The following is a 25,784-nucleotide window of genomic DNA, read 5'->3' on the forward strand; positions in this document are numbered from 1 at the left end:
ACATCGAAGACAATAAAAATTGTTTAATAAAAATGTGCAGGACTACCTTAATCACTTTTGTTCTTTTAACTGTTCTATCAGACTAAATAACACATTAAACTTTTCTTCACGTGAGAATTATTCTTGTTTCTTAGTAGGGTTATCGTAATACCAATAGAAAGTTAGGTCATATGGTAACTTTAAAGCTTTTAATGTGGCATTATTCAAGGCCAAGGTAGGCATTTGCATAGAGCCACCGACATTCCGTAAGCAAGTTCGGTGGCTTTCTACATGAATGAATTATATACCCTTAGCCAGGTTTAGTTTGGAACCTACAGCAATGAGCTGTAAGTGAATCGATGTGAGCGACCGTAACCACTCCGCGGCCCATACACAGCCTCCTAGAATGTAAATATTAGAACAAGCGCATCGAATGAAAACAGAAGAGGTTACACTTTCGCATGTAAAATCGTTTGTTTTATTTTCAATAGCTTTTAAAACCGTTCTGAAATGTAAAATATTAAATTTCATTGGTTGTATCTGTTTGCAACAAAGTGTCAATATTTCAGAAAAGAGGTTTGACTATCGCGTAAATGTGCATCGATTGGTGAGTTTTACAATTCAGCAGTAAACTTAAATTGTGTATTTTAAGGAAGTTGTGTACTGTGTGATCAGAGCTCTGAAGGTTTGGAATAAAACACTCCTGAAGCAAGAACTATTGGTAAGTGATAAAATTTGTCTCTTTTACAAACTTAGATAAGATTTGATACTTTTTCTGTGTTTTACAATTTCAACTTCTACTGCTATATACATATTGATAGTATACATCAGTGTAAAGAACACCAACGATGGTAACAGGATCTATTTAAATTGTCTTAATTTCTCGATTAGACTTGAAGTTTCTGAAAAAATGCTTCGAAATTGTCATTTTGCCCGATTTTAATTAATGGAACTTACATTATTAATGATTAATGTCATAGTATAGTTTAGTTTAACGGTATGTTATTGTATTTGTTATTAGACATATAAACAATAATACGAGCACGAAAGTAACATATATAAATGGACTGGGCCATGAGATTTATCAACGTCAGCCAACAGCCCGTTCCACAAATTAATGTCATGAAAGTGACATTGGACAGATTTTTAGAATTTTAAAAATGATCCTCCTATCATCGTTGGTAACATTTTGTATTATTATATCTTACGTTAATGCTTACTAAGTTAGTAAAAATTTCACATTGGTTTCACTTTAATAATATTTCATATGTCCCAGTAATTTCATATTTAATGTGCAGAAGAGCAATTTTCATTTTCTGCGCATGTGATATTTCTTTTTTCATATCACCCGTTGGTTGATATAATATTATCGGTAGCATTTTTCACATTGAGTTACATACTTCGATGATCAAAGTTGACTAGATGCTTATTGATATTTTGTTGCAAATACAAACTCTTGGAGAAAAACGTCCAGTATTCAATAAATCTAACAATGAACAATTCAAATGTACATTTCCATTTTTGAGGAAATACAGATCAGTGACTGGTACTTGTGGCTTAAGAATCTGTGAATTATTTCAGAACTAAATGTATATACAAATAACAATGGGAATCACTGATAGACTGATTTTCTATTGTCTTTAATGTTCATTATCTTATTGATTATTTCAAATCACAGAACATGTTACATATTTTTTCAATGATTGCTCAGATTTACTATAACAGGATATTTACCTCGGCTAACGCCTCGGTTGATATTGATATTCCTTGCGGTTTATATTTATTCATATCACTCTCTAAGGAATGCAACATTTATATAATGTATAGTTTATATCTTGTAAAATAAAGACAAAATATACGAAAAATAATTGTTACAGATCATGTTGATCAAATAGTAAGTTATGTTGTAATGCGGAAAAATATATTAAGGCAGGATTATCCATATAATCAAAACGTATATGTCAGAAATTTATTTACATATTACTTGCATCAAAAGGTCTAATGTTATTACGCGTGTTACATATTTATTTTAATATCATTTGCTTATAGAAGTGTGTTGTTACGTACTGGGATTTATTTTACTGAAGAAATTTTTAAGACTGCAAAGGCAGTAAACTCATCCAGACTCGGCTTGCATTAATAACTGTTATGAGATTTTAACTAAAGTACAAGTGAAGGATTTGTCTCTGATTTCTTCTGAATATTTTGACTTTACCATATCAAGTTGAGCCAAATTACGGAATTTATATGACGACAGATTCGGAGTAAAGTAAGGCTAAGCTTGTTTTTCCCACACCTTTCATTAAATTGTGTTAAAACTATGTAAGAAACATACTTTTTGTTTTTGGTACGTAGTTGATGCAGTAGCGCTAACTATCCCGATATTAGGTAACTAAAGACTACTTTTAGCCGAGTTGTCAGATCTAGCTAAGTTTTTGTTCCTTGTTTTGTTTAATACGTGTTTTAGTAAGAATGGTGAAGGGATGTAGTTGCAAACATGTTCGAGAAGTCCCCGTCAATTTTCCTTTAGCATACTGGTGTGGATTTTTACTCTCTGGTTTTGATGGCTACACGCAAAGTACTCTTATAAGATTGTCGCAAGACAAGAATAAGAAAAGAGCCTTCAGCGTAACACCATGTCATACGTAATTATTGTAATTGCAGGTAATTAGTAAACGTAGAAAACATTTACAAAGGTATAACATGTATGGCAAAGTAACATGGTCAATGCAATTTTGTAGAGAACTTCGTCTCTTTGATGAAATAAACATTAAAGCTACATTTGGTTGCGGTGGGAGTCAGGAGAGAGTTGTGGAGGTATTATGGATACTACAAAATATCATTAAAACTTGAAAAGAAAATATTGATTCTGTCTCCCCCAGATGGAACTCAAGGTGCGTAACTTCACGCATTGAACAACATCAATAAGGGTCAACTACTTTTGAGGTACGTGCGACACAATTATCTCGATCCTTAACGCATATTTTATCTAAATCAAGGGTAATAAGTATGGCTGAGCGAAACCCTTTTCCCCCTAATATAAAGAAGAAAAAACAGCTTAAAATGCTGCAGAGCAAATCTGTGATATTTGATGTCTCTAGATACCGAGATATACACATCACAAATTAGAACAGACGGACACATGCAAATCAATCTAGCTTTAGCTACACAAATGGAACCGAAAATGGTGCAGTTTATCTCATTGGCTCATTAGTAAAGACCTTTTATGAAACTAGGGGAAAAACTCGTAAACAATTTAGGCCTAATTTCAACTGTCTGAAATCAACCCATAATAATTTCATTTTTTTATAAAGAAAGCAAAATTTTGCATGGTAATATAGAATTATAATAAAAAAAAAATCAAGCTCAATATTATCATGATGTTAATGTGAACGCTAAAATTCTTTCATCTGAGGAGGTCATTTTGCGTAAATAAAAAATACTTTCAAACAAACACAATAAACACTTTTATTTTCAAGTTATTGGCACGTCTTAAATGTAAAACAACGATATACATAAAATTTAATTGGGATAAAATATGGAACTCTTGATATAACTGGATGCAGGCTTTAGTGTACTTCAAACTAAAGAAAACTGGTAACAACTTTAAAGACCAACTGTATCAAACGAATCGTTTTGTATGACAGTGGACTTTTCCACTACCACAACCATTAGTCCTTTTCTGTCATATAAACGGACAACTGATAGCTAAATTTATACCAAATGTCCTAATTCACGTGAACTCGTACGTTTATCGGACGCAGTTCCATTTACTAATTAATAAATACGACTGTTAATGTTGTGACAAAAACATATGTGATTTGGAGCAAATGAATTGTGTACAGGAAGTGTAGAATATTCGATGAAACTGCAGGTAATGCGTATTTATTTAAAATGCAGGTAATTTGAAACGCAGAAAAAAGGAACAATGGAGTTACATTTAAGATAAACTTACATAATTTAATTTATGTAATTTCTTTAAAGATTTTCGTTTGTTGGACGAAGAAAACTAATACTGTAGAATCTGGTAAAAAAGCGCATATTCGAATATAAGCGCATATCAAAAGTAAGAGCATACGGCCTTACCGTTATTCCGTATGGGATTATAAGCGCATGTCTTGCCCTTACCACAATTTTGTCCCGAAAGTAGGCGCATATCCGATTATTGGTAAACAAACAACAGATACAGCAAAAGGACGTTATTATACCGCGATAATTGTTTGTAATAAATACAGGTGACAAATTACCTGTTGAATAGCCGATGAATGTTAAATGATTTTAACTTCTATTGTCTGATAAAACGATAATATTGTACGATAATCATGCTTTGTAAATAGAAAATGTTTTCGTTGTCATAACAGTTTGTCATTCATTTGCAAATCTGTGAAAACATTATGGATAAAATGTTACAATCTTAGGGTTGAACAATGATTGAATGGTCCGAGAGACTGAGCATTACTTGAAAATTATGCGTGATTATTATGCTTTCATTATGTATAAAATACTGTATGCAATAAAAGGAAGACATTAGTTCACTGCGCACGTCCATGACCATGTTTTACTTTTGTTTTCTCAACCAAGGTAAGAACTGTCAATTTTCCTTATATATCAAAAATAGGCGCACATGGCTTGTCTATAAGCCCTTATCAAATATAAGCGCATAGTGTTGGCTTAAGTAAAAGCGCATATCAAAAATAGGCACATAAAAATGTCAATAAAATTATTATAAGCGTATACTCTTATTTATCAAATTTTACAGTATTACCTTTTAATGGGATATGGAAAAGGATACTATGAAATATTAAAAAAAGAAGAATTTTTAATTTTTCTCCCTAACTAGTACTCTGGGTTCGTAATTCAAGCATTGAACAAGAGGACCAATTACTTTGAGACATGCGCGATACAAACTTCTGGTCCCTTGAGGCATATTTTGACTAAATCAAGGGTTATAAGTCTAAAAGAGCAAAATCCCCTCCACAGCTTCACATGATGCATAACCAATTTATGATAGTTCATATCTCTTGATCAAATACTGAGATCTGCAAGACACAAATTAGAACAAATGGACATGTGCAAACTAACTCTCATCATTTTTTTTATTTAAGTTTGTCTAACAAATCAACTTTCCTGCGCCTGTACATTTGCTTCCGCCACACAAGCGGAACCGAAAATAGTGCAGTAGTTCTCATTGGTTCATGTGGAAAACGCATATTGTATTTGACTCATGAAAATATCATTTTTAGTCAAATTAATATAAGATAGAAACAGTGGAAACTACACAGGTCGCTCGACACGACAAAAATAAAAATGTTGCTGGCTCGGTTTGATTGAGCCTACTGTTGGACGGCAGTAAAAATGCATGCTACCGTCCGCGCCCTCTAGCACCAGGTTGAGCAGAACTCAACATTTACACATGCTAAAAGTACAAAAACAATCTAGTGTGTGTGTGTGTGTGTGTGCGTGCGTGCGTGCGTGCGTGTGTGTTCGGGTTTAACGTCTTTTTCAACAATTTTTCAGATACATCCGCAAATGTGTTCATACGGCGGTATATAATAATATAATAAAAATATTTAAATTATATCCTCGAATATCTAGACCTATGAAATAAATCGTGCGTTAGAGCTGTGTAGGACCACATTCGTAACAGATCGCATATGTAACAGGTGTTACAAATGAGATCGCATATGTAACAGAAATCAAGCACATTTGTAACAATTTTTGAGACAAATGTGATCGATGCCGATTTTTGATGTGACATCTGACCACATTTGTCACATGTCATTTTCAATCGGAAAAATGAACAAAAAAAGTGCATTTTTACATCTGAAACACATTTGTAACATGTTTTAGCTCACTTGTATGAAGTGACAAAGTGAACTATTGTGATCATTCTTTGTACATCGTCCGTCGTCCGGCCGTCCGTCCGTTCACATTTTTCTTGTGCATACGATAGAGACAACATTTATAATTTGATTTTGACAAAACTTGCACAGAACTTGTATATATCTATGATATCTCGGTTGCTTTCAAAAACCAGCCATATCACCTTATTCGTCTTAGAGTTATGGCCCCAGAGATGGCAATATTTACTGATTTTAGACATTTTTGTTTTTTTTTCCTAAACTTGCACACAACTTATATATCTATAAGATCTCGGTTCCTTTCAAAAACAACCGTATTGCACTATTTTACTTGGAGTTACGGCCCCTGAATTGGCAAAAAAGAAACGTGCTGATTTTATCCTTGTCAACACAATGGAGACTACATTTATTATTTGATTTTTATTAAATTTATAAAGGATCTCACTGCCTTTAAAAAAAAACAGCCATATCGCGCCATTTGTCTCGGAGTAATTGCGGAAATGGCAAAATTTGCTTATTTTAGTCTTGTGAACACAATAGAGACCATATTTATGATTTCATTTTGACCAAACTTGTATAGAAGTTATATTATATCTATAACACCTCGGTTTCTTGCGAAAACCAGCTAATATATAGCATCATTTGTCCTGGAGTTATGGCCCTTAAAATGACAAAATTTGCTGACTTTAGCAGTGTAAACATGACATAGATCACATTTATTATTTGATTTTGACCGAACTTGCATTGAAATTATATATCATTATTTTCTTGCTTTTTTCTCGCAGAGTAGCCACATCACGCTATTTGTCTTAGAGTTATGACCCCTGAAATGGCAAAAATCGTAGATTTAATAACATGTATATATAGCGTAGCATTACACATATTAGCGATAGTGGGCCATGACGACCCTCTTGTTGATTAGAGGGATATTTCCGGTCAAGTTAATATCCTGGTACTGGTTTGTTACCTGGCAATTAAACTTGGAAACAATACCGTGATCATGACTGTTCTGTTCATAGTAGCATGGTAAAGTACTATTTATTTGACCTGTCAAAAGATGTTCCCGGCTTTCATTATATTCTGTTCACTCCTATATAAGATTAACATGAAAGCCAGAAACATGTTTTGACAGGTCAAATAAATTGTACAGTACTACATGTACATGTCACTTATAAATTTCCCATATCGGTGTTGGTTTGTAAGCTTTCATTTTTACTGAATGCATGAATATATAATAATAATGATAATAATAATAATAATAACAACAACTTTATTTTAAGAAGGTGATACATAGTATACATACAACTTATTTCCAATATGGCCTTCTACATAAATGTTAAAACACAGTATCTACAACAATAAGAGTACCAGTAGCACACTTTTAACGACAAACACACTTTAAAAACAAACTCGATTTGAAATGATTTTACCAGGAGAATAAATCAGTGTAATTCATTTTGCATACATGTACATTCATCCATCAATATCATAAAGTTTAAAAGCAACCGAGATATCATAGATATATACAAGTTCTGTGCAAGTTTTGTCAAAATCAAATTATAAATGTTGTCTCTATCGTATGCACAAGAAAAATGTGAACGGACGGACGGCCGGACGACGGACGCTGTACAAAGAATGATCAGAATAGTTCACTTTGTCACTTCATACAAGTGAGCTAAAACATGTTACAAATGTGTTTCAGATGTAAAAATGTACTTTTTTTGTTCATTTTTCCGATTGAAAATGACATGTGACAAATGTGGTCAGATGTCACATCAAAAATCGGCATTTTATTTGTTGCTGAAGCGATACAACCAGCGATTTACCGATTATAAAAGTTGAACAGGGATTGCATGTGGTGTGCATCTTCCCCTTTAATCATACATATTCATATGCATTTAGTAAAAATGAAATCTTACAAACCAAAACCGATATGGGAAATTTATAAGTGATATGTACATGTAGTACCATGGTACTATGAACAGACCAGTCATGATAACTGTATTCTTGCCAAGTTTTATTGCCAGATAACAAACCTGTACCAAGATATTAACCTGACCGGAAATATCCCTCTAATCAACAAGAGGGTCGTCATGACCCACTGTCGCTCACATGAGTAATACTACATTATACATGTTATTAAATCTGCGATATTTGCCATTTCAGGGGACCTAACTCTAAGACAAATAGTGTGATGTGGCTACTCTTCGAGGAAAAAAAGCAAGATTTTAATGATATAATATTTCAATGCAAGTTTGGTCAAAATCAAATAACAAATGTGATCTGTGTCATGTTTACAATGCTAAAGTCAGCAAATTTTGTCATTTTAAGGGCCATAACTCCAGGACAAATGATGCTATATAGCTGGATTTCGCAAGGAACCGAGATGTTATAGATATATAACTTCTATACAAGTTTGGCCAAAATGAAATAATAAATATGGTATCTCTCTATTGTCTTCACAAGACTAAAATAAGCAAATAATGCCATTTCAGCCATAACTCCGAGACGAATGGCGCGATATGGCCGTTATTAAAGGAAGTGAGATCGTTCATAAGTTTAATAAAAATTAAATAACAAATGTAGTCTCCATTGTGTTGACAAGGATAAAAACAGTATAGTTTTGCCAATTCAGGGGCCGTATTCCAAGTCAAATGATGCAATGCGGTTGTTTTTGAAAGGAACCGAGATCTTATAGATATATAAGTTGTGTGCAAGTTTAGTCAAAATAAACAAAAAATATGGTCTCTATCGCGTTCACAAGGCTAAAATCAGTAATTATTGCCATCTCTGGGACTATAACTCTAAGACGAATAAGGTAATATGGTTGGTTTTTGAAAGGAACAGAGATATTATAGGTATATATAAGTTTGTGCAAGTTTTGTCAAAATCAAATAATAAATGTTGTCTCTATCGTATTCACGAGAAAAATGTGAACGGACGGACGGTCGGACGACGGACGGCGTACAAAAGATGATCACAACAGCTTACTTTGACACTTCGTACAAGTCAGGTAAAACATGTTACAAATGTGTTTCAGATGTAAAAATTCACTTTTTTGTTCATTTTTCCGATTGAAAATGACATGTGACAAATATGATCAGATGTCACATCAAAATCGGCATCGATCACATTTGTCTCAAAAATTGTTACAAATGTGCTTGATTTCTGTTACATATGCGATCTCATTCGTAACACCTGTTACATATGCGATCGCATTTGTAACACCTGTTACAAATGCGATCTGTTACGAGTGTGGTCCTACACAGCCATGTGGTAATTGCATCTGTTTTCAAAAGTGAGCAGATTCAGATTTTTAAACACGCTACCTGCGATACGATTTTTTGTTATTACACGAATTGCCCTCTTTTGTATATTATATATTTTATCAGTATCTGATTTACGGACAAGCCCCCATACAGTACTGCAATAGTCCATGGTTGATATAATATGAATATGTATGATTAAGCAGTCAGGGGTGTAACTGTTTTAAGTTATGTAACCTATTTCAGTTACTTTTTTCAAGCACTTTTTAACCTGTATTAGTTATAAAATATAGTTAACTCAGGTAAGTTATTAAAAAAAGTCTTTTTGCTGTTCTCACAAAGTGACCTTAAATTAAAGTGAAATTAGTAGCAATCTGTGGTTAATCAAATTCTCCTTTAGTCTGATCATGACCTGATAAGCATAATGGGATGTTAAGAGTTTTATATATTTAAACCTTTTGCGTAAAACTTTATCAGCCTTGCGTAAATTTTTTTACTGCATAGCTGGAAAAATAAAAGTTCAAGGATTCAGGAAATAATAGCATTAGTCTCATTCAAAATAAGGAATTGGCACAGGAGGGCTTTGTAATATTTTATGATAACTTAAACAAGTTATGAAAGTATAAGCAATAACTCAAATGAGTTATAAACTGTGATAACTTGAAACAGTTACACCACTGACTGTTAAAGGGGACGATGCACACCACATGCAATCCCTGTTCAACTTTAATAATCGGCAAATCGCTGGTTGTATCGCTTCAACAACAAATAAAATGCACTAAAAACAAGATCAAGGCAGTCTCAACTAACATAGAAAGTTTTGTAAAAGCTTGTTTTCGTAGAACACCGAGTAAATATACATCTATGTATACTTTTAAATAGTGACTAGCTTGACTATTCGAAGACTGCTCATGGCTATTGTTCTGATCCTGATGTCGTCGGCGTGCGCGGGTTCGCTGAAAACTAGGTTTTCGTTTTGTTTATCTTTTTCAATTCGCACTGCTTTGAACATCAAAAATATAATTAATAAAATAAAAAAATAATAATAATAATAAATAGAAAATAAAAACTTATACTGACGACAATGGATACATCAAATGAAATATGTCCTATTCAAAACCCTGACGATTGTATGAGTGTAAACTCATATATGAGCCAGGGTATAATTTCAATTAATATTAATGGAGGAACTAACTATCGACTAGAGTGTCGAGGGATACACGTTCGAGACCGGGTGATAACTACTCGTATCTGTTGCGATTTTCGCCTATCGGTGCTGTTTCAAGCTGGGAAGTTGTCTGTTACTAATATATAGATACTGTTGTACTGATTTTAATGTTTTTGACCTTTTTATAATCATTATCATCATCATCATCATCATCAAAATCACAATCATCATCATCTTCCACTGGTCCGTTGTAGGATCAATGGTAAGATTAACTACCCTAAACTGTATTACATGTACCTAAATACTGTTGAAAAAAGGCGCGCTGAATCCAACAAACAAACATAATATTCATCAAAACCAGTCTACAGGTTGCCAAAACTTGAGTCTTTTGCAGAAATAGGTGTAATATAATCACTACAGATTGTCAATAAATGGTGGTTATTTGTACCAAAGTATTTGGAAATCTGACTAAAGCGAGTTATGATCCGGACACAAATGTATATATTACAACAAATTAACAAAACAAATCTAAGTTCAAAGCTGATCATTTGTAACAAATTATTTGAAAATCTGACAATGCATGGGCAAGTTATACCAAGGACAAGAACCTATATATAACTGCACGAACGCACAAACTCCGCTAATTCACGGCGGGATTATAATAAACGAAGGCCTATTTCCTTACAAGCGAGCTCAGTGGGGTGAGGGTAATTAAAAAATAAGGTGTATTTTCTTAAAACCTCATAGACATTGGTTCGCAGCATGGGCCTTCCTAGACTTAAGGCTAACGACTCCGTCCATGGCAAGTTGTATATAATTTGTACAAGGACATAGCAATTTCCTGTTTGTCACCCCTCTTGAGACTGCTCTGGATAACGATTGATAGCTACAAATGTATGTCGCCACCGGGTTCGAACCAGTGACCTGAGCATGTGGGTCTACATTTCAGCTAGTCGAGGTAACAGTAGAAGTAGCTGAAGTTGTAATCATATTATAGTGGTAGTGACAGTGGATGCAGAAATGATGATAAAAATTGAGCCAAGTCACGGGAAAATTGGCATTCGGACATTTTCTAAAATATTAAGACTGACCTGTGCATTTATGCATCTGAATTAGGGTAAAAAAACTTCATATTCAAGTAGAATAAGCTTTCTTTGAAATAACAGCGAACGGTATGTGCTAATATCAGACTGCACGGATGCACAGGCTGATCTGGGCCCACACTGGCTGCAAAGCCTCGAAGATTCCCGAAGGCTCATTTTCTCATGATGCGGCTGAAATAATTTTATGACGTTATTGACGTCGACGACGACGACGCTAACTTGTGATGGTGCTTATGGCAGTCATTTAATGATGTTGCGATGACAACCAACTGATTGAACATTTGCAGTACAAAACTCAACATGATACATATGTGCTTCTCATGTCAACCCCCATGTTGGACAAACACATTCGTAACACATTTTACCTGTTACAAATGCGATCGCATACGTACGAAATCTGTTACAAATGCGATCTGTTACGAATGTGGTCCTACAGAGCTGCCTGCTTTGCATATCAAAATAGCTTGTCAGTATTTTCTGTTTACGTACGTAAATTTCGCGCCCATTGTTTAGATACGCCACCAGTTGAAAGAGAGCTTTGATAGCAGTGTTCCATTTAGATTTTTACTATACAATACAGTCAGAAAAAAAAATAATGTAACAATGGTTGTAGACGATTGAAAAGATTACAGCATTGCAAAATGAACATATCCGGTAGTACATTAAACATTTTTTTCTTATTGTTGTTATTACTCGATTTACCGTCACACTTACACATTGGTTACATGGTGACCTTAACACTTTTTATAATGGAGGAAGACCCCAGATGCCCCTTTGGCCTTATATTATCACGCTTGGGCACCAGGATAAAACCACCAACATCCATAGGTCAACCACCAAAGCTCAGAACAATTTTAAAGAAAAATAAATAAGAATAAATCGAATTTGTAAATAATGATGATAACAATAAAACTTTATATAGTCGATGAGCCAGACCCTGTAATTTTAGCTAGCTGCATGTTATTTTTTGGAAATATAAGTATATGTGAAATAAAATCTGTAAAAAGATCCTTTGGAAGCATAGAATGCAACTAAGCAGAATAATAGCAGACACGTTTAAAGCGACTGACCCACACATTGTGAATTGTGATTTTTGAAATGATTCATCACCGAAAGGCAAACTGGCAGCACTATTTCATATATCTACATGCCACTTAATGGTTGATAAGTCTTATTTCCAGATTTACGGGAACATTCGAGTTTTCTCGCGCTATTTTATAAATCTTTACAACGCTTTATTTTGTGAACATTGATATAAATATAGAACGAGACGCGAAATACTTTTTGAATCTTTCATCACGTGGGCAACAAATCATATACTGTTCATGCTTCCTTCACAAATAATAGAGAGGACACATATCTATAGGTATCGCACAGTATTGTGTCGTTTTTAATTTAAAAAAAAAAACAGTTAGTAGTACTTCCTTTAAAGTAAAGATTTACTCTGGATATCAATAGTTGGCTTGATGGCGCTTTAGGTTGAGTGGATGGGTACATATTCATTTTAAAGTGATAGTTTTGACGGTTCGAACCTTGCATTCGACCGAAGTTTATTTTGCAATACATACGTTATGTAAATTTGTTTTTCCCTGGTTTCGAATTCATTGTTAAGTTTCCAATTAAAATTTTCGTATAACTCAGTCAACACTGAAACTATGAACGGGCAATGCTTTTATTAAAGTGACGTGTAAGTTTGTTATAGAATTTATAAAACTAACCCGTACAGGTTGAAAATATCACAAGAAAGCTTGATAAAACATAAGACCATATCAAAGGCGGAGTGTATTTTAACTTAAAATTACGTGTCAATAGTGATATATATATATAAGACAGTGAACAAATAAGAACTAGATTAACTAACTTGTTTTGATTTTGGTTGAATCTTACTGAAGAAAAAATAAATAAATTCTTAAAAACAAAACTTCAACGGGTCTGGGAATTGAACTCCCAACGAAACAGTATACTACGAATCACAAACTGCGTCGTGAACGTACTATCTGCAAGTATTCGCCCGTTGTAACAGCCCAGTTTTTCCCCAGTCAGTTCTTTCTCCTGGGAAAAAACTGACCAGTCAATTCATTCCCCCGGGAACAAACTGACAAGTCAATTTCTCCTCCCTCCATCCCCACCACCAAGTCAGTTCCCGCCCCCTTTTAGAATTGGTTTACTGATAGAGGAAAAAACTGGCTAGTTAGTCAGATTTTCTCCTTGGACCCGTGGAAAAAACTGACTAGTCAATTCTTTTCCCCTAGTCAAGTTTTTCCTAACAAGAACAGGTTTCTTTCGATTTTATTATTAGGTGTCTGTGTATTGTTTTTCATTTGAAAAAAAAAAAAAAAATGATTATCTTTTTTTTTGTAACTTTAAATAATGGGGGTTTTTTTTGTTTTTTGTTTGTTTTGTTTTTGTTTGTCAAATTGTCAAATCAATTTTTTAACCATCTGTTTTATTGCCATTACTTATATTTAATATCTGTCAGGTGCGGGGAAGAAATTGACCGGTCTGTTTTTTCCCTCCTAGCATGTACTTTACCTTTTTTCTGACCTGTTAAGTGGGAGAAGAAATTGACTGGTTAGATTTTCCTCTTGCATATAATTGACCTATCAGGTTGGGGAAGAAATTGACCAGTCAGTTCTTTCCCCCAAGCAAGTACTTAACCTGTCAGGTGGGGGGGGGGGAGAAATTGGCCGGTCAGTTCTTTCCCCCTTACAAGTACTTGACATGTCGGATGGGAAGAAGAAAATGACCGGTCGGTTCTTACCAACCACCTAGCATATATTGATTTTTCAGATAGGGGAACAAATTGACCAGTCAGTTCTTTTCACATAGCATATACTTGACCTTTCAGGTCGGGGAAGAAATTACCGGTCAGTCCTCTAGCCAATACTTGACGTGACGGCTGGCTGGGGAAAAGAAATCGACCGGTCAGTTCCTTCCCCGCTAGCCAGTAGTTTATCTTTTGGGTGGGGAAAAGAACCTGTCAAGTCAGTTATCCCCAATTGCCAGTACTTGATCTGTCGGTAGGGAAAATGAAATTTCTTGCTCCCTTAGCCAGTACTTGCTCTGTTAGGTTGTGTAAGAAACTGACCGGTCAGTTCTTTACCCCTAACCTGTACATGCTCTATCAGGTTGGGGGAAATTGAACAGTCAGTTTTCCCCCATAGCAAGTACTTGCTCTATCAGGTAAGGGAAGAAATTGATCGGTCAGTTCTTTTCCCTTAGTCAGTTCTTGACATGTCGTGGGGAATGAAATTAACCAGTCAGTTCTTTCCTCCCTAGCCAGTACTTGCTCTGTAAGGTGGGGGAAGAAACTGACCGGTTAGTTCTTTCCCCTATAACATGTACTTGACCTGTCAGATGGGTAAGAAATTGACCAGTCAGTTCTCCACCCCCTCCCCCAAGCCAGTACTTGAAATTTTAGGTTAGGGGAAAAATCTGGCCAGTCAGTTTCATCTCCTCTAACCGGAACTTGACCTGTCAGGTGTGAAAGAAATTGACAAGTAAATTCTTTCCCCCTAGCCAGTACTTTACCTGTAGGGTAGGGAGAAGAAATTGACCGGTCACTGTTTTACTCCCTATCTAGTACTTGCTTTGTTAGGTAGGGGTACAGAAATTGACCGGTCAGTTCTTTCCCTTCTAGCCAGTACTTGACCTGGAAGAAATTGATCAGACATTTCTTTACCCCTGGCCAGTTCTTGACCTAATAGGTGGGGGAAGAAATTTGCCGGTCAGTTCTCATTCCCCCCCCCCCCCCCCCCCCCACCCCCGCCCCCGTCACCCTAGCAAGTACATGTACTTGCCTTTGTTATGTTGGGTGGGGGAGAAATTGACAGGTTAGTTCTTTCCCCCACTTAGCCATTACTTGACCATTCACGTGGGAGAAGAAATTGACCAGTCAGTTCTTTCCTTACTAACCAATACTTGACATACCAGGTGGGGGAAGAAATTGACCCGTCATTTCTTCCCCATAGCCAGTTCTTGCTTTGTTTGGTGTCGGGAAGAAATTGACTGTTCAGTTCTTCCCCGCTAGCCAGTACTTGACCTGTCACGTGGAGAAAGAAATTGACCAATCAGTTCTTTTACCCCTAGCCAGTCTTTGACTTGTCAGGTGGGGGTAGAGACTGGCCGGTTAGTTCTTTGCCCCTAAGAAGTACCTGACCTGTCGGGCGTGGGAAGAAATTGACCATTAAGATCTTTTCCCCTAGCCAGTACTTGACCTTTCGTGTTGGAGGAAGAAATTGACAGGTCAGATCTTTCCCGCTAGCACATATTTGACTATTAGGTGGGGGAATAAATTGACCAATCAGTTCTTTCTCCCTAGAGATTAATAAGCAATTAATGGGGTCAGTTTAGTATTTATGGAAGGCTTTAAATGTTTCGAAGGTGCGATTATGCAGGTAGTGGCTGCAAGTGTATAAACTCCGATTCTGAAATGTTCTACAAGGTTGCCGAGTAGCTTCCCATAGCGTTACGCTGACATAGTTCACCTTTTCAATGTATATGATACTGTGACCGGATTTTTGGTCATCGATTTTTTTTGTACCCCCGACAACAAAGTTGTAAGGGGGGGTATACTGGTTTCAGGTTGTCTGTCCGTCTGTCTGTCTGTCCGTCTGGCCGTCTGTCCGTCTGTCCGTAGACGCAATCTTGTGCGCACCATCTCTCCTTATCCCCCTAACAGAATTTAATGAAACTTCACACAAGTGATCAGTACCAACAGTAGTTGTGCATGGGGCATGTTAGGTTCTTTTAGAAAAAAAATTTGCAGAGTTATGAGACTTTGTTTTTTTGTTATTATACTATATACATAGACATAATCTTGTGCGCACCATCTCTCCTCATCCCCTTGACACAATTTAATGAAACTTCACACAAGTGATCAGTACCAACAGTAGTTGTGCATGGGTCATGTTAGGTTCTTTTAGAAAAAAAATTTGCAGAGTTATGAGACTTTGTTTTTTTTGTTACTATACTATATACATAGACACAATCTTGTGCGCACCATCTCTCCTCATCCCCTTGACACAATTTAATGAAACTTCACACAAGTGATCAGTACCAACAGTAGTTGTGCATGGGGCATGTAAGGTTCTTTTAGAAAAAAAAAATTGCAGAGTTATGGGACTTTGTTTTTTTGTTACTATACTATATACATAGACATAATCTTGTGCGCACCATCTCTCCTCATCCCCTTGACACAATTTAATGAAACTTCACACAAGTGATCAGTAACAACAGTAGTTATGCATGGGGCATGTAAGGTTCTTTCAGCGACAAAAATTGCAGAGTTATGGGACTTAGTTTCTTGTTAACATACTATGAACATACAGTCTGCATATGCAATCTTGTGCGTGCCTAATCTACCAAACCTTTACACACAATTTAATGAAACTTCACACAAGTGATCAGTACCAACCCTAGTTGTGCATGCTGCATGTTACATTCTTTTAGATAAATATTCTGCATAGTTATGGGACTTTGTTTTTTGTTACTATACTGTATACATACAGTCTATATACATACAGTCCACATAATTATGCAATCTTGTGTACGTCAAATTGCAATGTACTGTGTCAGTGCATGTGGGGGGTACATTCATCACCTTTAATGATAGCTCTAGTTTCATTTGACTAACATATAAGAAGAATATTTATGTGAAAAAAGGGATGTTTTCATATTAAGGAAAAAATATACACTGGACCCGTGCCTGTGTTCTACAAGATAGACTTTAATCGCCGCTTTTAAGTTTTCCTCATAAAATTATCGTCTTACATTATTTTTTTCTCATTCTAATCATGGACATGCTTGTATATTGCGCAATACATTACCTTTATTTGTAACTACCCTCCCTATTCAAAAGTGTTCGTTTTCGTGGGAAAATAGGATAAGATAGAGACAAGTATGATACGTTACACGTAATGTGTAACATTACATAAAATTGAAGCTAAATTATTAATCTATTATAGATGAAGTCTATTTGCACTATATATATGTTCATAAGTTGCTCGTGTAAATGTGTGGGTTTTTTGTGTTTTAGTTTTGTTTGATTTTTTTATGAATCATGAAAACCGTATTGATGTATTAAACGTTGCATTGTTAAAGAATAAATTTTGTCTCCCACTTGTTAGTGATCAGTACTGGTTCTGCATAGAAACCTCAGCTTTGTGCGTATCCTTGTTACATATCGGACACGCAAAGAGCCAGGCTAAGTTAGTCTGACAAGTCTCTCTCTATCTCTCTCTCTCTCTCTCTCTCTCTCTCTCTCTCTCGTAGTGGCTGTAAACAGTCTCTCCATACTTGGATTCAGTGTTGTTATACATCTTTTTTCTGGTCCTTAGTGGTCATGGAGGCCATTCAACAGATGTGTAATAGAGTTCTTAAGTCAGTGCTAGAAGACGTAAAGGGTTTTGCATAATTCATTACCTTTCATAGACAGACTCAATCAAACCGAGTCTTCTATTATTCTATTTTGGTTGCATTTTATGCTTCAAATGGATCTTTATAAAGATTTTATATCATCATAAATACTAGGTCAATCTCAGATTGTGAATTCTAATGACAAAAACGCTTGCTAAAATATTATATGACTCGAAGTTAAACTAGTTTCCATATTTGTTTGATATATATGGTTAGTGTAATCTAGGAACATTGATTACTTTCTTATTTCATACCAAAATGAGAGACTGCAAAACAGCGATTCATTTCTGAAATCAATAGATGTAGGCACAATGTATTGCATCTTATTTCAAAACGATAACCCAAAAACGTTAACACATAATACTTTCTCAAATGTCATTACATACCACATTTAGCTGAAAATTAGCTGAAAATGTCGTACATGATACACTTTTTAATTATTGATTTATTGGATTTAACACCGAAACAATTATATGTCACATCGCGACTTTCGAGATCTGATGGTGGAAGAAGACCTGGGTAGAACCACCGATCTTCCGTAAGCCAGCTAGATGGCTTCCTCACATTAATAATTCAATCCCCGCCCCCCCCCCCCCCCCCACACACACCCCCACCATCCGAGTGAGCCTACATCGATGAGGGGTAAGTAATGTTAAGTCAATGACTTTAACCACTCAGCCATAGAGTCCCCATGCCCTTCCAAAAAAAGTCAAGAATAGTTTTACACTGAAGTGTTTCTTTTTCAACAATTGTATGTTCTCTGTAATGCCCTGCAGCCTGATACCATTTATATTATAATTGAATTTCTTAACAAGAAGTTTATCTCACCTCTACATCCAATCAAAGTTTAAGGGTTGAGATTATTGGTTTAAACTTATTCAACCTTTTTCTACTTATGTTGTGTCACCTTACCGTATCATTATATTTGGAAGAGTTAAATACTTAATTACATTTACGAGATATATGACCCTTTGGTCATTTCCCGAACATACTTTTTACATATATTGCCTTCTTTATCGAACTTTTGAAGCTTTGACTGGAAGAAATTAAACTGATGGGCACTATTTGAGCTAGAAGTTTTGAGATTGTAAAATGTATTCAACAGAAAAAACTTCAGTTCGGTACTGTTCAAAAGAAAATTTACAGCAAAATCTAAGGACAGGGAAAACATCTACTGTTGAGTCCCTGAAAGCGATATGCTTTTTTTATAATCTTAAAACTTATATGGTAGATATTCCCGATTTTGTATAGATACGAGTTACAAAGTCTGCATCATTATTGACTTGTTCGGTCAATACGATATACACACGTATTAACTTCAGAAACTGTCAACTGCATGAAGGAGATCAACGTCCAAGACAATTTAAGTCCGTTATTTATATTGTGTAAAATCATACCAAGGGCAAAAATGCTTGATGAAAATGTCTAAAAGGTGGAATAAAATTACAATTACTTGGGATGCTTTATTACTGCATTGTCAACAGATGCAAAATGCTTCAAAGTTTCACTTCAACGTAAATCTGAACAATTTAAAACCATGAATTGTGTTACTGTGTACATGTGCTAAGCTGATGTGCGCATGTATACAGTTGCACATACACATATGTCCAAGTAGAGTGTTGTATGGATGGCTGCCTTCTTTGAATGTAGCTGGTTCTAATGGAATTTTATCCTTGTTTCTTCCTTTAATCAAGTATCATTTCTGACTGCCAAAGCAAATGAATTTTAACATGCGGAACGCGTTTCTTCTGTAACTTAAAAGAGTTGTGTGTGACACACTTTGATGAATTACAATGTTAGATGTTGAAATACCAATAGTTGTTGGCTATTATTTACAGGTCTGTTGATAGTTGTTTTTTATGATGTTTTGTACCTAACACGTGCGAAACTTTGAACATTATTTCACTTATTGAGTCACCATATTCAAACGACATTAATGCCAATGAAAGGTCTGGTATGAATACGCATAAGATACTTTGATCGTTTTGTGAATAACAATAAAATCTGGTATACAAATATCTATAGGCACTCGCCGTATGGCTACAGTATCCAAGTTTCATTTTGCAGTCCGTGTCATACATAATAACACATGTGTGGAATAATTCAGTACAAATCTTATTTACGACGAGTTACTTTAAATGTTTATTGAATTATACTACGATACGTAGAACGCTTTACATGGTTTTTAACCGAGTTCAAGGATTGAATCAGGAGCTGTATAGGGTCAACTTTTTTCTACTTATGTTGTGTCACCTTAGCGTATCATTATATTTGGAAGAGTTAAATACTTAATTAAATTTACGAGATATATGACCCTTTGATCATTTCCCTTTTGATCATATACTTTTTACATATATTGCCTTCTTTATCGAACTTTTGAAGCTTTGACTGGAAGAAGTTAAACTGATGGGCACTATTGGAACTAAAGTTTTGAGATTGTAAAATGTATTCAACTGAAAAAACTTCAGTCCGGTACTGTTCAAAAGAAAATTTACAGCAATATCTAAGGACATGGAAAACATCTACTGTTGAGTCCCTGAAAGCGATATGCTTTTTTTATAATCTTAAAACTTATATGGTAGATATTCCCGATTTTGTATAGATACGAGTTATAAAGTCTGCATCATTATTGACTTGTTCGGTCAATATGATATACACACGTATTAACTTCAGAAACTGTCAACTGCATGAAGGAGATCAACGTCCAAGACAATTTAAGTCCGTTATTTATATTGTGTAAAAACATACCAATGGCAAAAATGCTTGATGAAAATGTCTAAAAGGTGGAATGCTTTATTACTGCATTGTCAGCAGATGCAAAATGCTTCAAAGTTTCACTTCAACGTAAATCTGAACAATTTAAAACCATGAATTATGTTACTGTGTACATGTGCTAAGCTGATGTGCGCATGTATACAGTTGCACATACACATATGTCCAAGTAGAGTGTTGTATGGATGGCTGCCTTCTTTGAATGTAGCTGGTTCTGTTGGAATTTTATCCTTGTTTCTCCTTTTAATCAAGTATCATTTCTGACTGCCAAAGCAAATGAATTTTAACATGCGGAACGCGTTTCTTCTGTAACTTAAAAGAGTTGTGTGTGACACACTTTGATGAATTACAATGTTAGATGTTGAAATACCAATAGTTGTTGGCTATTATTTACAGGTCTGTTGATAGTTGTTTTTTTATGATGTTTTGTACCTAACACGTGCGAAACTTTGAACATTAATTCACTTATTGAGTCACCATATTCAAACGACATTAATGCCAATGAAAGGTCTGGTATGAATACGCATAAGATACTTTGATCGTTTTGTGAATAACAATAAAATCTGGTATACAAATATCTATAGGCACTCGCCGTATGGCTACAGTATCCAAGTTTCATTTTGCAGTCCGTGTCATACATAATAACACATGTGTGGAATAATTCAGTACAAATCTTATTTACGACGAGTTACTTTAAATGTTTATTGAATTATACTACGATACGTAGAACGCTTTACATGGTTTTTAACCGAGTTCAAGGATTGAATCAGGAGCTGTATAGGGTCAAAGGATATCTAATAAGTGAGACAAATATGACTCTTTTTTTGTATTCAGGTTTAACTATTCTCCTGTTTTGAAAGGAAAAATTGAGGTGAAGAAAAGGAATAAAGGTAGATTTTAATTAGATACAAAAATTCTAGAAAACATGGCCTAATATCGTTGTTTAGAAGCATTGAAGTATTAATAAACACATTTCAGGAGGATTAGGGTGGGATGGTTATTTCACTTCTCTTTCTTTTAAATGAATTTACTGTATGTTGTATAACTGGAAATTTTTTCAGGTTTGGGTGGAGTGTAGCAATCTTTCTTAAAAGCAGTTCAAACAGCATTTTACCCTGATATAATATATTTCCGGTCTTTCAAAAACAAACATTTAAAGATATCAGCCATGGGACAAGCAGAGTCAAAAGTGGACGAATGGAAAGCTAAAACAAGATCCTACCCAAAGGTGAGATTATTTCATTAGAAAAATAAGTGCAGTATTTGCTGTTTATAAACAAACAATTAACTTTAACTTAACTTTTCCAGACAGAAAACTTGAAGTACCGATAACAATGTTGGAATTCCTAAAGACTTGTTCTAATTCATCAAATCTAAGCCAGAATGTTGTTTTTTTTTTCTGTCATAATGTGTATTTTATCATTCCTATTAAATTCACGTATTAATCTTTGTATCCATGAAACGCAGCATGTGCAAGTTAGAACATCTGCCTGGAACGGTGGTGATGATATGGTTCTATTAAGACGTTTCCTTTACCTAGGGACGGAAAGTGTGTACAGTTCAACATTTGTATATCCGGACCAAAAATATGCTGATCTTATAAACAGGTCTGTTTACAGATCATTATATAAACATGTATTACTTATCATATGTCAGATAAAACGTTCAAATCAAAGATTTATACAATGTAGAATTTAATAAAACGTAGATTTCTTATTCAAAATTTGAGAATAAACTTCGAAAATTCGGCATTTACGAGAAAACCACAGTTTTGTTTACATTTCGCCGATAGGAATTTTGAAAATGTAGATATAAATAAAATTTCTCAAAACCGTAAATAAACATATGGTCTGTAATATGGGTAAATAAAATGCATTGGATTGTGTGCTTAGTTTAGGGATATTTGTTTATTATCAAAAAGAACTGCACATTACATGCTGATTTTAAGATTAAATTATCAATGGATTAAATATAATATGTTTATCTATTTAAAAATAGTAACGTTGTCGTTTGAATGAATTCACTCATGAGTTACCATTAATTCATTAAAGATTTTCATTTCCTTATACCGAATCAAGGCTTTATTTTCCAGATAAATGACACAATGCAATTACTTTCAGATGTAAAAACGGGTTGAACTACATAAAGTCAAATTACAAATGTCTCGGTCTGTGTAAAACATTTTAGTAAGGTACTGATTTTTTTACAGTTTTAATTCACATTGGGTTTTAAACAAAAACACACAGGATCATGCTTCATTGAAATATTGATAAATTACGGGAGTGGTTTAGATCCCACTTCTTTCACCTTGTGTTAATTTCATATTTAACTACGTTTTAGATTGATTTACGAAGGAAGAGGAAAAGAAGTTGTGCAGCTACTAGCAACGATAAATTATTCTGGATCGGCTCCAAGGCATAATTACATAATATTTGCACTTGCAGTTTGTGCGAGATCAGACGACATCAGTACTAAGAAGTTGGCATACGACAATTTGTGTCAGATTTGTCGTATCCCTACCCACTTTTTCATGTTTGTTGATTTTTGCCAATTTGAAAGTGAGAAATCTCAATCACGATCAAAGGGCTGGGGAAGAGCTCACAGAAGAGCTGTACTGAAATGGTACGAAGAGAAATGTAAAAACCCAGAGGGACTTGCCCGACTTTTGACGACATATAATCTATGTACAGTTGAAGGACACGGCAATAGATGGTCTCATAAGGACATTTTTCGACTTGGTCACCTTTCATCAGACGATGATTTGATGAAAGTGGTGAAGACTTTTGTCCTGTTTGGCTTTAAGAAGGCCCAGAGTCAGGTGTCCGAGGAGACAAAGAAAAATGAAAGAGTTTCGGAGTTTTTGACTTATATAGGAAGTACAATCAAAGCAAAGATATGCTTCGATGAAGATGAACTGGTTGGCCTCATAAAGAGGCATGGCTTGGGAAAACAACGCGTTTCAAAGGCATTGATGACCTCAAAAAACGTTTGGGAAGCAATTTTAAAGACCATGCAACCCGAAGCTGAGATTGATATCTGTATGCTATCTGCCAAAGGATTGTGTGGTGAAGATTCCGAAATAGAAAAAGAAATAATAGAGAAGATTACTAACGCTGACTTCTTTCATCGTGCAAGGGTGCATCCGATTAGAGTGTTGTCGGTGCTATTGACCTACGAAAAGGGAGAAAAACGTATAGGTCGAAAGTCCAATCCCCGCAAAAAAAGAAAATGGAATGTGAATAAAAACATCGTAAAGGCGCTTAACGAAGCTTATGAGTTTTCTTTTCGGGACGTACAACCAACAGGAAAACATGTCTTGCTGGCGGTCGATGTAAGCGAAAACATGAGAGTTTCCTGTAAAGGTTGTCCCACAATCATGTGTAACCAGGCTGCAGCCTCGATGATGATGATGACAGCTCGCACTGAGCCAAATTGCAAGATTTTTGGGTTCTCTGAGGGGTTTACACAAATACGCATAGATGAGGATGACACATTTTCTCAAACTGTGGAGAAAATGGAGTCGCTTCCAAGCGGAAAAGCCGATTGTGCAATACCGATGCTTTGGGCAAAACAACACAAAGAGAAGATTGATGTTTTTATCGTGTACACTGACAACATTCCTACGAATGGACAGACCAATCCCTCAAAGGCATTGGAGGAATACCGCCGAACAATGAATCAACCTGAGACAAAACTTATATTGGTGGCAATGGCACCTAATCCTGATACAACTGCAGATCCTTCTAGACAAGTTGTCATTGATTCCAAAAAAGCTACGACACATGATGACAGAGAGATTAACATCGTCGGCTTTGACGCTCATGCAGCCACACTTATTGCAAAGTTCATTCAAGATGAATTATAAATTATGCAAAAATTGTTAGTAATTTGCAGACTGTATTGCCTTTTATGTTACCTTATTAGCCTGGACCAAATTTAAGCGCTATCTAATGGCAACATGCTGTGAACTTTGTATTGAGATATTTGCGCAGCATCTTACTTACTTTGGAGATATTGTAAATTAGAACGATTGGAAGTTTTGTTTACTGAACACTCAGTCTATGTTTTATTTTGATTATACTCTGAACCTTAATTTCGTCACTAATATCATATTTACGTAGAATATATATGCCCATGAGTTCTTATTCAAGTTTGATACTGGGCCAGAGCAGATTTCAAGCTCTGATATATCAGATATGTCATATTTTATCACGTCTAGCATCTTTGCCTTTGTGTTTCATCCTTACCTTATTTAGGCAGAAAATATAAACATATAAACTTTCATTCGAGTTTAATCATTTGTTAGATCGAGAGTTGTATGTATTGAGTTGTGTTCTTTTTATTCATAACAAAAATGTGTCACATTTTGTATACTCACACATCTGCAGTTCGTTCCCAATAGTTGATAACTGTTTTAGTATTTAACGTATAGCAAATTAATATTTTTCATCAAGGTTTCAATTAGGCTTGAAACAAAACCTAAGCAAAGTTATATAATTACATATATTTGACAGACGTATCAATAGTTACGTGCCCGGGGTTTAAAAAATATTCCACTACTTCATCTCTCTTCCGCTGTTAAAATAATATTTCTTCGTTAATGTTTACAACATTTTGAATTGATATTATATAAATATCATATGGCAGTTTCATCATTTCGCGTGAATCGCCTGTGTATACACTGAACAGTGACGTCACTGCTATATGTGTACAAGGAATGCGAGGTTTCAATATATATATATATATATATATATATATATATTTATTTTTTTTTTTGTTTGAATTCAATATACAAAGAAACAACAGAGTAACAGAGTAGTGCAGTAGACCTAACTGTAACCTATGCAAATAAATAGAAGAATGTAATTCATTTAACTTTAATGGAAAAATACGTGAATGAAAACATGTCCTGTGATGTGAGAAATGTAATGTATGTTATGACATGTAATGGCTGACATGAATATTATATAGGTCAAACCGGAGACAAATTAAGAACTAGAAGAACAATTCATTCTCACCAAATTAGAGAGCCGTCGGTAAGACCCATCCAGTTTTCTCGTATATCATGTGCAAATTCTAAGTCATATGTCTGTTCTAATTTGGTATATAGATTAACAAAAGAAAATACTTTATTGACTCTTTTAAACCGAAATTAAACATGCAGAACATTTCACCTGATGCGGATTGATAAATAACATTATAACGTCATTAACTCCTC

The 25,784-nt window shown here is 35.0% G+C and overlaps 1 protein-coding gene across 1 annotated transcript; it reads left to right on the top strand.

The window, feature by feature from the left end:
- Positions 1-604: 604 nt before the first annotated feature.
- LOC128552570 (RNA-binding protein Ro60-like) lies at positions 605-24,850 on the top strand. Its single transcript, XM_053533621.1, has 4 exons — positions 605-700; positions 21,628-21,794; positions 22,034-22,173; positions 22,907-24,850. Exons 2-4 carry the CDS (start codon positions 21,735-21,737, stop codon positions 24,429-24,431), a joined length of 1,725 nt encoding a protein of 574 aa, XP_053389596.1. The 5' UTR covers positions 605-700; positions 21,628-21,734; the 3' UTR covers positions 24,432-24,850.
- Positions 24,851-25,784: the final 934 nt, after the last annotated feature.

The sequence above is a fragment of the Mercenaria mercenaria genome, unplaced genomic scaffold (assembly GCF_021730395.1).
Source record: "Mercenaria mercenaria strain notata unplaced genomic scaffold, MADL_Memer_1 contig_2917, whole genome shotgun sequence".
Taxonomy (NCBI): Eukaryota; Metazoa; Mollusca; class Bivalvia; order Venerida; family Veneridae; genus Mercenaria; species Mercenaria mercenaria.